This window comes from Macrotis lagotis, chromosome 7 (genome assembly GCF_037893015.1).
Source record: "Macrotis lagotis isolate mMagLag1 chromosome 7, bilby.v1.9.chrom.fasta, whole genome shotgun sequence".
Classification (NCBI taxonomy): domain Eukaryota; kingdom Metazoa; phylum Chordata; class Mammalia; order Peramelemorphia; family Peramelidae; genus Macrotis; species Macrotis lagotis.
The window spans coordinates 195957051-195969119 of record NC_133664.1 but is presented as its reverse complement, the minus strand read 5'-3'; the positions used below and the strand labels follow the sequence as shown (position 1 = coordinate 195969119).

Genomic DNA, 12069 nt, shown 5'->3' with positions numbered 1-12069 from the left:
TTCTTGTCTTCTCATAACTATATTCTTAGTACCAAAGACCAAACTTTAGCTGGCTTAACCCTTTTACCTCCAGAACACTAACTCTGAGGCCTATATTGCCTTACTCACCTCTATCTAACTAGGTCAGCTTTTGCCATGTTTCAGACCCTATATTCTAGTCATCTTCTTGATATTTACTGTGCAGGGACCCTTCCCATCCTCACCCCCAATTTCCAACTCTGGAATTATAATAAATTAATGCTCCTGGTATTGTTAAAAAGGGTATTTAAATTTATTCTCTTATGGCTTCATTCACAATCACTGATTTTTCTAAACTAAAAGACCTCTTCCTGATACTACTCTTCTATGTGAAAAAATTTCTCTTTATTGTAGGGTAAACTCCCTGTGGGTAGAGAACTTCATTTTTCTGTTTGTATCTCCAGTGCTGAGGCAGTGCTTTGTTGTAGATTAAGTGATTTTAAATTCATTCCTAAACATGAAATAGTGAAATATTATCATAAATACAATATCTATTATAAATATTAAAAATAAATAATATATAATATATAATAATATAAATATCACAAATATAATATATAATCACATGAAATGCTAAGTATAAAGTGATACATAGTGAAATAAGTAGAACCAGGAGAATAATATACACAAGCTGTATTTTATAAGTGAGTAGTATGAATCGAAAGAACTCAAAAATGGATTCAAATTCTAAGTAATTACAATGACCAGTCTTTGTTCTTTTTGAAATACCTCTTTCCTTTTGGTATATGCTATAAAATAAGGTTTATGTTATTTTTTGTTTGTATTTTTTTTGTTCCATGAGAGGGCTTAATGGGGATAGTGAGGCAATCTATAGAAATCCAGTCCAATTCAATAAAGAAATGATTGATATAAATGCAAAAATATCAGTCAAACTTTCTTTAAAAAAATTCTCATTTTAAAAACTATATGTTATTTGACAAAATGATCTTACAATCAATCCCCAACATTCACATACTTATCTCTGGTGAGTTTCTGTTTTTAAGCATTCATGTGATTTTATTAGTAACGTCATTTTCACTTTCATATCAGCGACTATACGCATTTGCAACTTTTTGTAGTAGGGGAATAATGAGAGATGTGATGTGTACAAGTTTGTGGGAGTAGCTGGAATTCTAGTGGGCTTCATTAGTTTTGCAAGAGTAGAGCTCCATGTTCATTCAAAGTGTCAGAAGTGATGTTGACACCCTGCCAGTCTCAGGCATTTCTCATAGCAACAATTTAAGTCCTAGTAACTTATCCCTCAATTTTCTGAATACAACAAAGGTAGAGAGTACAGTGGTCTGGGATTGTCTGAAATAAATTAAAAAAAAACTGGCATGCCAGCACAAAAAGTCAAAGACTTCTAAAAATTATTATTGAGAAAAAAATGTTTCACGTTTTACCAATTTTATTTTGTGTACATGGCTATTTTGCCACATCTCCCTTATTTTGTACCCAGAAAGTTGACTATTTTGAACCCAGTGTAAGAGTATATGATGATCTCTACTAAATTTTACTTGAGAAACAGCATGATTTTCTGGAGAGAGGGTTAGCTTTGGGTCAGAAATATCTAGTTCATATCTCACCTCTGATATATAAAAGCTTTGTGGTGATTTGTTAGAATCCATTTAGCTACCACTCAGTGCCTCTACTAAGGACTTTACTCATTGGTTTCTAATCTGCTTGATTGAAAGGAGTTTCCACCTTTGGAGTCCTCTACAGCAATGAAATCATAAGTCATGAACCATACATATGAAAAAAAAACATAAGTTCAACCCAGTATTTTAGCAAGTGAAGACTTTTTGAATGTCAGCCATGCCTTCCAATACTAGTTGACCTGTCTAATATTTCCTGATGTTTTAATTCTCTTAGTTTTCTGTCCTATATTATTAACTATAATATTGTTGGTTGATTTGATCGATGACAATAAATACTTGTTCCCTCCCTCTCTCCCCTCTTTTCTATTTTAGGGATGCAGTTTTATGCCACTTTTCAGTACAAATGGTTGCTATATACTTTTATATTTTGATTTTTTTTTGTTTTTTGCAAGGCAATGGGGCTAAGTGAATTGTCTAAGGTCACAAAGCTAGATAATTATTATGTGTCTGAGGTCAAATTTGAACTCAGGTCCTCCTGACTCTAGGGTCAGTGCTCTATCCATTGCACCACCTAACTTCCCCTTTATTGTGCTTTTCCAATACAAACAGTTATCTTAAGTGTTATTTTCAGGCTATTCTTGCACACTGATGAATGTCTTTCTGGTACCCAAATAAACAATTGTTTAAAATTGTTTTAAAGAATTATTTCTCTTTGCAAAAAAAACCTAAAAAAAGAGAGTTATTTCTGAAGTTCATTTGAATGGCATGAAATATAAAAGTAAATTCATTAAGGGATTTTATATCATAAATTATATTTTATATCAGTTAACTCTTAGGATCTCAATTAATCCATTCTTCCTTTCTGCCACTTCCTACCTCCTAATCCCCATTGAAATTTTTTCTAATAATTTTCCAAGCCTATCAGTAGTATGTTTTTGTTTACATATCTAAACAATTTTGAGGAAACTCTAAAGTTAGAGGTTGAACATATTTCAAATGAAGCTCTCCTTTATTTTATGAGATAGCTATAGGAAAAAACATGCTACTTTAAATGGAAGAAAAGAAAACAGAATAGAGAAGCAAACCTTGACTTTCCCTTCACTTTGGTACAGGGAGATAATGCTATAGAAGATATAAATCTCTTTCAAATCCATATGGGTATTGCTTAATTCTGATGCACAGTATTTACTCCTACTTTGTACCCTGACTATCATATGTTCCCTCACCAGACCATTTTGAAGAAGAACAACTTCTCTGACACATGTTAGTGAATATTGATTGGATACCTAATATTAAAACAACAAAAAAATCATGACATTGATTTTTTCCTTGATAGGAATGCAAGGACAGTGGGTGAAAGTTAGTTACTTTAATTAAGCTTCAAGAGTGGGGTGGCATGGAGCAGGCAGGAGATACTTATTTAAGCATTGATAATATAATGTACCTTAGACTTTGAGCATTTCCATTTTCATAAGAGCATAGATTTAGAGCTTACTGAAAAATAAAGTTTATGTGACCTTCTTAACCTCTTTCTCACCTTTTATTCTCTTTTTCTTTCCTTCCCTCCCTTTCTTCTTTTCTCTCCTTCCTATCCCCTTTCTCTCCCTTTTTGCCTTTCTTGCTTCCTTTCTCCTTTCTCTCTCTTTATTCTGTCTTCTCCCTTCCTTCCACCCTTCCTTCACTCCTTCTTTTCCTTATGCCCTTCCTTCTTTGCCTCCTTCCCATTCTTCTCACCGCCCTCCCTTCCTTTCCCTTTTTTCCTACCCCCTTCCCTCTTTGTTCTCTTCCTCCCTTCTTCTCTTTCCTTTCTCATATCCCCCCTTCCTTCCTTCCCTTCCTGTCTCCTCTCTTCCCTCCCTTCCTAAGCGCTCTGTGAACAAATTAAGTCTTTAGCAAATGGGTAGGGGGTCAGGCAGAGTCAGCTAAGGGTGCCATAGTTGCATATAGTGCCAGGTCTGGAGTCAGGAAGATTTATCTTCCTAAGTTCAAATCTGGTCTCAGATATTTACCAATGATGTGAACCAAAGAAAGTCCCTTAAACCAGCTTGCTTTAGTTTACTAATCTGTAAAATGAGTTGGAGAAGGAAATGGCAAAGCACTTCAGTATCTTTGCCAAGAAAACATCAAATGAGGTCATGAAGAGTTGGCTTTGACTGAAAATAACTGAGCAAATGTGCCAGCCACTATGTGTTAAGCAATTTACATATTATAAATAACTCCTTTGCTTTTTAGACAACCCAATGACATATGTAATGTTATCTCAATTTTACAGTTAATGAAACTGAGGTAGATAGTGGTTAAGTGACATGCGCAGGGTCGCATAGCTAATTTGTGTCTTAAACTTGATTTGAACTCATCTTCCTCATTCCATAGGCTATCACTCTTTCTGCTGGGCCATCTCTCCTATATCATCTAGTCCCTACAGTGGCTAGACTTTCCAAACAAACACATACTATTCATGAAAATTTCAACATCAAGAATCACATGCTACCCACAAAAGGGAACAAACACTCTATCAGTAAAATAAGCTTTGGGTCACCAGTAAACTATCCTGACCGTGATTTTATTTAGCACAGAACTAACCATCTATCTTCTTCCTGACCTAACTCATATTTATGTAGAACTTTAAAGTCTGCAGATTTCACTACGCATAATATCACTTGATCCCACAGCAATCCTTTGAGTCAAGGACATGAGGAACAGATTCAGTGAAGTTCAAGGAACTGTTCATGATCACACATCAAGTGTTTGAGGAAGGATTTGGACTCAGGTCTTTGTGAATAGTACTTTTTTCCAATATGAACATTCACTCTCATGGTACAACCTCTCAAGTTTTAAATTACAATCTAAACGAGGATGCAGGGGATAGTAATCAAAGATGTTACTTATTTATGGGCCAACCAACCTAAAGCAGTGCATGTAAATAAAAGGATGGGTTCAGTCTCTTCAAATATAAATTTCTTTGAGTCTGCACCTGAATGGCTAATTCCCTGACCTGGGAGAATAGTGACACTCTTCTTTTTCAATGAAAGATTTTATTTATTTTGAGTTTTACAAATTTACCCCATTCTTGCTCCCCCGCCACAGAAGGCAGTCTGTTAGTTTTTACATAATTTCCATGGTATGCATTGATCTAAGTTGAATGTGATGAGAGAGAAATCATATCCTTAAAGAAGAAAAACATAGTATAAGAGATAGCAAAATTACATAATAAAATAACTTTTTTTGCCCTAAATTGAAGGTAATAGCCTTTGGTCTTTGTTCAAATTCCACAATTCTTTCTCTGGATATAGATGGCATTCTCCATCGCAGATAGCCCAAAACGGTCCCTGATTGTTGCACTGATGGAATAAGTCCATTAAGGATGATGATCACCCCCTTGTTCCTGTTAGGATGTACAATGTTTTCTGATTCTGCTCATTTCACTCAGCATGAGTTCATGCAAATCCTTCCATACTTTCTTCAATTCCCATCCTTCCTGGTTTCTTTTTGTTGTTGTTTAATATGACTTTATACATTACTAAAACATTCTTGTTTAAGAGTAAACATAATAGCCCCTCCCCCACAAAACTATAGAACCTCATGAGAAATAAAGTAAAAGAAAGAGAAAAAAATGTGTTTCAGTGTGTGTTCTGAAACCATCAATTCCGTCTGAGGTGAATCACATTCTTTATCATAAGTCTATCATGGAAGTTACTTCCATATTTTTCCACAGTTGCTGTTACTGATTGTAATTCCCTCCATCCATTCCTCACACTACCATATATTATATTTTCTCTCTTCTTTCACTCTGTCCCTCTTCTAAAATGTGCTGTAGGGTAGCTGAGTGGTACAGAGTACAGAGCATTGGCCCTGGGGCCAAGAGGCCCCAAGCCTATATACCACATCAGAGACGCAGCAACCACCCAGCCCCGTAGTCCTGGACAGGCCCCCCCCCCCCCAATCCCAACACCTTGCAGAAAGTAAAAAAAATAAAATGTGCAATATCTGACTATTCTTTCCTATGATCTATCCTCTCCTCTATCCCCATATCCCCCCTTCCCCCTGTCCCCCTTCTCTCCTTTTTACTCTAGATGTCTATACCCTATTGAGTGTGTATGCTGTTTCCTCTCTGAACCATTTCTGATGAGAGTGAAGGTTCCCTCATTCTCCCTTACCTTCCCCACTTCCATATCATTGCAAAAGCTCAATACAAAAAAAAAATCTTTTATTTTTTTAATTTTTTTTAGGTTTCTTTGCAAGGCAAATGGGGTTAAGTGGCTTGCCCAAGGCCACACAGCTAGGTAATTATTAAGTGTATGAGGCTGGATTTGACTTCAGGTACTCTTGACTCCAGGGCCGGTGTTCTATCCACTGCACCACCTAGCCACCCCCCCAAATATCTTTTATATGAAATATCTTAGCCTGTTCTGCCACTCCTTTCTTTTACTCCCAGTACATTTCCCTTTTAGCCATTGACTCCATTTTTATACTATATTTTATCTTCAAATTCAGCTCTCTCCCGTGCTTCATCTATAAAAGCTCCTTCTACCTGCTCTATTAAATGAGAAGGTTCATTTGAGTATTATCAGTATTATTTTTCTATGCAGGAATACATGAAGTTCATCATAATTAAGCCCCTCATAATTTACCCTTCTCCTCTACTCTCTATGCTTCACCTGTATCCTGTACTTGAAGGTCAAATTTTCTGTTCAGCTCTGGTCATTCCAACAGGAACATTTGAAATTCCCCTGTTTCATTGAAAGTCTGTCTTTTCCCCTGGAAGAGGATGTTCATTTTTGCTGGGTAGTTGATTCTCAGTTGCATTACAAATTCTTTTGCCTTCCAGAATATTATATTCGAAGCCCTACGAGCCCTTAATATAGTTGCTGCTACGTCCTGTGTGATCCTGACTACAGCTCCATAATATTTGAATTGTGTCTTTCTGGCTGCTTTTCATATTTTTTCTTTGGCTTGGGAGTTCTGGAACTTGGCTATAATATTTCTAGGGGTTGTTCCTTTTTGGATCTCCTTCCAGGGGAGATCGGTATATTCTCTCAATTTCTATTTTGTCCTCTGCTTCTTGGTTATCAAGGCAATTTTCCTGTAGGAATTCTTTAAAAATAAGGTCAAGGCTCTTTTCCTGATTGTGACTCAGGTATCCCAATAATTTTAAAATTATCTTTCCTGAATCTGTTTTCCAGATCACTTGTTTTTTCAATGAGATGTTTCACATTTTCTTCTAATTTTTCATTCTTTTAGTGTTGAAGTATTGTATCTTGATTTCTTGTAAAGTCATCAGCTTCTTTTAGCTCCATTCTACATCTGAAGGATTTATCTTCCTCAGAGAGCTTTCTTATCTCCTTTTCTATCTGGCCAATTCTGCTTTTTAAAGCATTCTTCTCCTCAATAACTTTTTGAACTGTTTTATCCATTTGCCCTAAGCTGGTTTTTAACATGTTATTTTCTTCAACATTTTTTTGGATCTCCTTCACTAAGCTGCTCACTTTATTTCATATTTTTCCTGCATCTCTCTTATTTCTTTTCCCAGTTTTTCTTCTATATCCCTTACGTGATTTTCAAAATCTTTTTTGAGCTCTGTCATAGTCTGAGCCCAACATCCATTTTTCTTGGAGTCTTTAGATGCAGAAGCTTGTATTTCCTCATCTTCAGAATGAGTATTTTGATCCTCCTTGGGATCATAGACAAAGTATTTGACAGTGGTCAGACTTCTTTTTTTCTGCTTACTCATTTCCCCAGCCTGTGCCTGGTTTTAGGGTGCTTCCTGAGCTTTTGAGTTTTATTGGGACACCCCCAAAAGGACCTCAGTGTGTGAAGCTCTGATTGCTGTCCTGGTCTGTGAATGACCACAAGCACACCCCTCTGCCCTACTTTCTGGCTCCACAGGCCTACTTCTGTTTCTTGGATTTGGGCTACCAGCTGTGCCAAATGCACAGTGTGCTGCAACAGCACTCAGGGCCTGAGCTTTGTGCTTGTTCTAGCAGAGGTTTTCCTGCTGATCTTCCAAGTTGTGCTTGATTCTTCATGGGGTGCAGGTTAGGTAACTATTTCTGCTGCCAGAAGCCATGGCTCCTAGGTGTCCTGGGGCTGTTCCCAGGAGGCTGATGATTTCTTCACTCAGGCAGCGTGTCCCTCTAATCCTCTGGAACAGTTTTCCCACTATTTTCCAGGTTACTTTGTGCTGGATATTTGCCTCACTGGATCTTTCTATGGGTTCTGTCTTGAAAATTTAGTTAAAGTCATAATTTTGAGATTTTCAAAATATTTTGGAGAGAGCACCTAGGAGACTCTCTCCTCCTGTCTCCATCTTAGCTCCACCCTCGACATGCTCTTCTTATCAAGGGTAAAAGCACGATGAAGGGTTTGGACTTGGTACAGAAGAAATATGGGCATCATCCACTTTGCAGGAAGTTCTTTACAAGACCAGCTTGTCTTTTTCCATTGTCTTTTCTACCAATATTTTTTGTCAGTTTTCATTTAAATTTACTGAAAAATGGGATGAAATATTTTTGCTTCTTTTTTGCAAGAAATGGTTTGATCCTAAAAGTCTAATGGGAAGAGATCAGTGCTTCAAATTTCCTACATTCAGTGCCTTTCGCAAGGTCAAAAGGTGGTAATTGATAGAACTGTTATCTGACTCCAAATCTCATTCTTTCTACTATACATACATACTTACAAATATATATAGTTATATAGATTCAAAACATCTATTGCAAGATTTTATTTCTAAGCATCATTTGTATCTTAGACATTTCTCAATTTTTTATATTAATCTTGCTTACTTTTACATTAGGTACATATACTAAATTATGTATAACTAATGTTGGAATTTCATTTTCAATTGTCAGTCATTGTCAGTAACCTTCTAATTTATCTTGTTACTGGAAAGATTTTTTTTCCAGATTGGTAGCAAGAGGTGCTTGTAGGCATTTTCTATAGTAAATTTGAACATCTTGCATTCAGTAAAGTTTTATCAAATCTACTGTATATATCAGAATGGATATCAATGAATAAATTATGAAAGATTTTCCCAAGCATGAAAAAGATCACCTTTGAATTAATTCCTAAAATCGTACTTTTTAAAATAAGTAAACACACCTTATCAGTTATTTTTTTCTGGCCCCTTTATTTTACAGGCAAAAAAACCAAAGGAACAGAGAGTTTGTGACTTTTTTTTTAAATATCATATACCTTAGTTAGTGGCAGGTCTGGAACTACTGTTCCAGTCCTTTTTTCCATGCCTGTTCTGTTCTCATCTGAAAAATGATAAATATCATAAAATTTTCTATATACTTAAGTTTTTCCAAATGATTTCTTATGTTCTCTTTAAAATCCCAATATTTTTGTTTTACCCTGGCTTTTTTTTAAATTCCAGAAGAAACCTAACTCATATGCTACTTTTATAAAATGTGATTATAGAGATAGATATTATTCTATGAGAGCTGAATATGCACACATGTACATTTTTGGGATAGAGACAACCTAGTTTATAGTTTCATTCATTATATTGGAAACTGGCATTCTGACTTCTGTTCTACTGTTACCCAGTGATGAGACCTTGGCCAAGTCACTCACTTCTCTGTGTTCCAGTTTTATCATCTAGAAAATAGAAATGAAAACTTATGGTGTGGAAATAGTGTACATAAGGCACTTGGAGCTTTTGAAGAATTGATGCTTTTAAATTTCAAGAGATTACTCATTCTGTTGAGCAATTACTTCTCATGAAGAATTTTTAGGAATGGGATCTCTTGAACTTATTACTTCATTTGTAATTTCCTCTACATATACAGTTCAGTAGCAATTATAATAAATCTACATCCTGCTTCTATCCTTTCTCACTAATGCAGAAGAAAATAGGCCATTAGTTTTTCCATCATTTTGCTCATTTATATTGGAAGGAAAGTTACAGTTGAAAATGTTAATGGATATTATGATTTGAGATTGACTAGGTTACATTTCATCCATCTAATCTCTCTGATTAGGATATATTATCCATCTAGTTGCCAAGATACTCATCTTTATTATGTCTAAGCAATATGCTGAAATACTTGGTGACTGATAATGCTTCTGTAGTCAACTGTTAGTCAATAAGCACTTAATGAATTTCCATGGGGGTGTATTGGAAATATACTGTATTTGAGTTTTTTTTAGAAACATAGTAATCTAGAAACATAGTAATCTTTTGCTCTGGATATTTTCCTTATGGTTTCTTAAAGAGGCTTTGTTTCAAATTCTTTGAAGTCAAGGGGCCTTCTGTCTCTTACTTCATCACTATTCATCACAGTGCCTAACACAGAGCCAAGCATATTAGGAACCTAATAAAGGATTGTTTACTTACTGATTATCTGAGTTAATCTGAGTTCTGTAGTAGAGGAAAAATTTTATCTTTCTAAATAATGAATCACAGTTCTACTCAACAACTTAAAAAAAAGTCTATCAAAAGAAAAAAATCATATTGTTTATTCATAATTAAAATGTTAGCCTTTCTGTAAGATATATAGAGAGTGAATATTGCCCAAATGAGAAGTTATTGTTTTAACTATTTAGCATAAATGCTATGTTACCATTTGAGCCTAGGATTGTTGGTGGGTTTTTGTTATTTTTTTTGTTTTGTTTTTTGGATTATGATTAAAAAAGCACAAGTTCCAGGAATCTTTTAATTGAACCATAAAATGCATTCATAGTAGTATACTATTGTATTGTATTTGACTATTTCAATAACTTAAAAAGAAAGCCCATAACATGATATAGTGCTATTTAGTATAGACTTAACAGTAGACTTTTTGCCTCAACTATCTACAATCCCCAGGAGAATTCTATTCTCTTTCAGAATTGAAGTTGAGTGGTCATTGTCCATCAGAGCTTCTGCTTGTCCGTATTTGGTTTGCAAAGTACCCTGGCCAATTGATCTCTTTAAGCCTTTCCAGAGGATCTCTTAAGAATATTTTATATATTCAAACCAACATTCTTTGTCAATGTGTTACTTTTCCTTTTTGCTTTTCTTGAAAGCTGAAAAAAATGATTCCTATGTTTTGGGACCCAAAGCAGATTTTTTTTGCCTGTAATATTAATTTTGGATAATTAAAAATGAGAAATAAGTTTTATTTAAATTTTAAATGTTCTATTATCTCCAAACTGTGGCTTCACCATAGTTCAATATTTAAGTTTTAACTTCTTCAATTTCCCCCCCCAACAGCACTGTATGATGAGATCTGTCAGTTTCGCAAGGCCTGTGGGAATGCACACCTCAAAACCATCCTGGCAACAGGAGAACTTGGTTCCCTTACTAATGTCTACAAAGCCAGTATGATCGCGATGATGGCAGGTAAGCAATTTTGCTTAAATTTTTTTGATTATTAAAGCAATCAGGGAGGATAATTGTGGTATCCTTCATGATATCCTATCAGAATTCTCTAAAACACTAATCATTTGAAATAGATTTTGTTTTCTACTTTGTAAAAATGTATTATGGTCAAAAACTGATTTTACATTTACTGCCTTCATTAACTGTAGTTGTTACTTCTTTGCTGTGCTTTTTATATACAGTAGATGGCAGACTTGTTCATGAATTGTTTTGCATGCTGTTCACTGATTTTGCTTTTCATCAACTTAAGCAGGGGGAAAAAACCCCCAAAATTTGTGCTTTTTGAGATGGTTCTATGTGATCTTAAACAGTTCACAAAGAGATCTCTCTCATTTACCTATTCAAATGTAGGCCTGGGTAGTGTTGACAATAGTACTTTCCATACCAAACCAGGAAACCAAAGGACTAAATTTGACCCATGGTTCAGTTTCACTTTATCTTTATGGTAAAATCATCTAGTTCCATATTCTATTATCTAGGAAATTTTTATGGGATTTGGAATGTGAAAATTAATATTGGGACCATTGTGTCTATACTGTTCATAGTGGAAATTGAAAATCTCCAAAGAAATGCCTAGAAAAGTTGGGGAATAGGTCTTAGAACACCTGCTTTGTCTACCTCCTAGGGTTGTTGTACGAACCAAATAAGATTACATGTGTGTTTGTGTGTATGTGTGTGCACATATATGTGTGATATGAGAAATTAATTTTGAAGCTCTAAAAGTCAGTATAGCTATTATAAGGTCCAGTAATTAACACATAGAGGATGCTTAATGTTTGTTGAACGGTTAATTGGTTAAGATATTAAGACATCATAGTTGTTAAGTTTGAAGCCAGGAAGGCCTAGGTTCAAGTAGCCTCTAATACTCCTCCATTTGGTATTTAAAACTTTTTGTAACCTGACCCCTTTCAAACTTTCTAATCACCATCACACTTCCTTCCAAGTATCTTATGACTCAGTTTCACTGTCTCTGTTGCAGTTCGTCTAGTACAATCTTTCCTCTCCTGTGTCCATATCTTTATATTGACTGGAATGCTCTATGTTCTCCCTTCTGCCAGTTTCCCTGGCTCAGTTCAACTCAAATCTTAC

General features: G+C 35.3%; 1 protein-coding gene across 1 annotated transcript in view; it reads left to right on the top strand.

Annotated features, from left to right (window-relative positions):
* DERA (deoxyribose-phosphate aldolase) overlaps window positions 1–12069 on the top strand; it is a 125154-nt gene that overhangs the window by 61957 nt on the left and 51128 nt on the right. The window contains exon 6 of the mRNA XM_074194356.1: window positions 10813–10941. Coding sequence (XP_074050457.1) covers window positions 10813–10941 — 129 coding nt within the window. The remainder of the gene's footprint in view (window positions 1–10812; window positions 10942–12069) is intronic.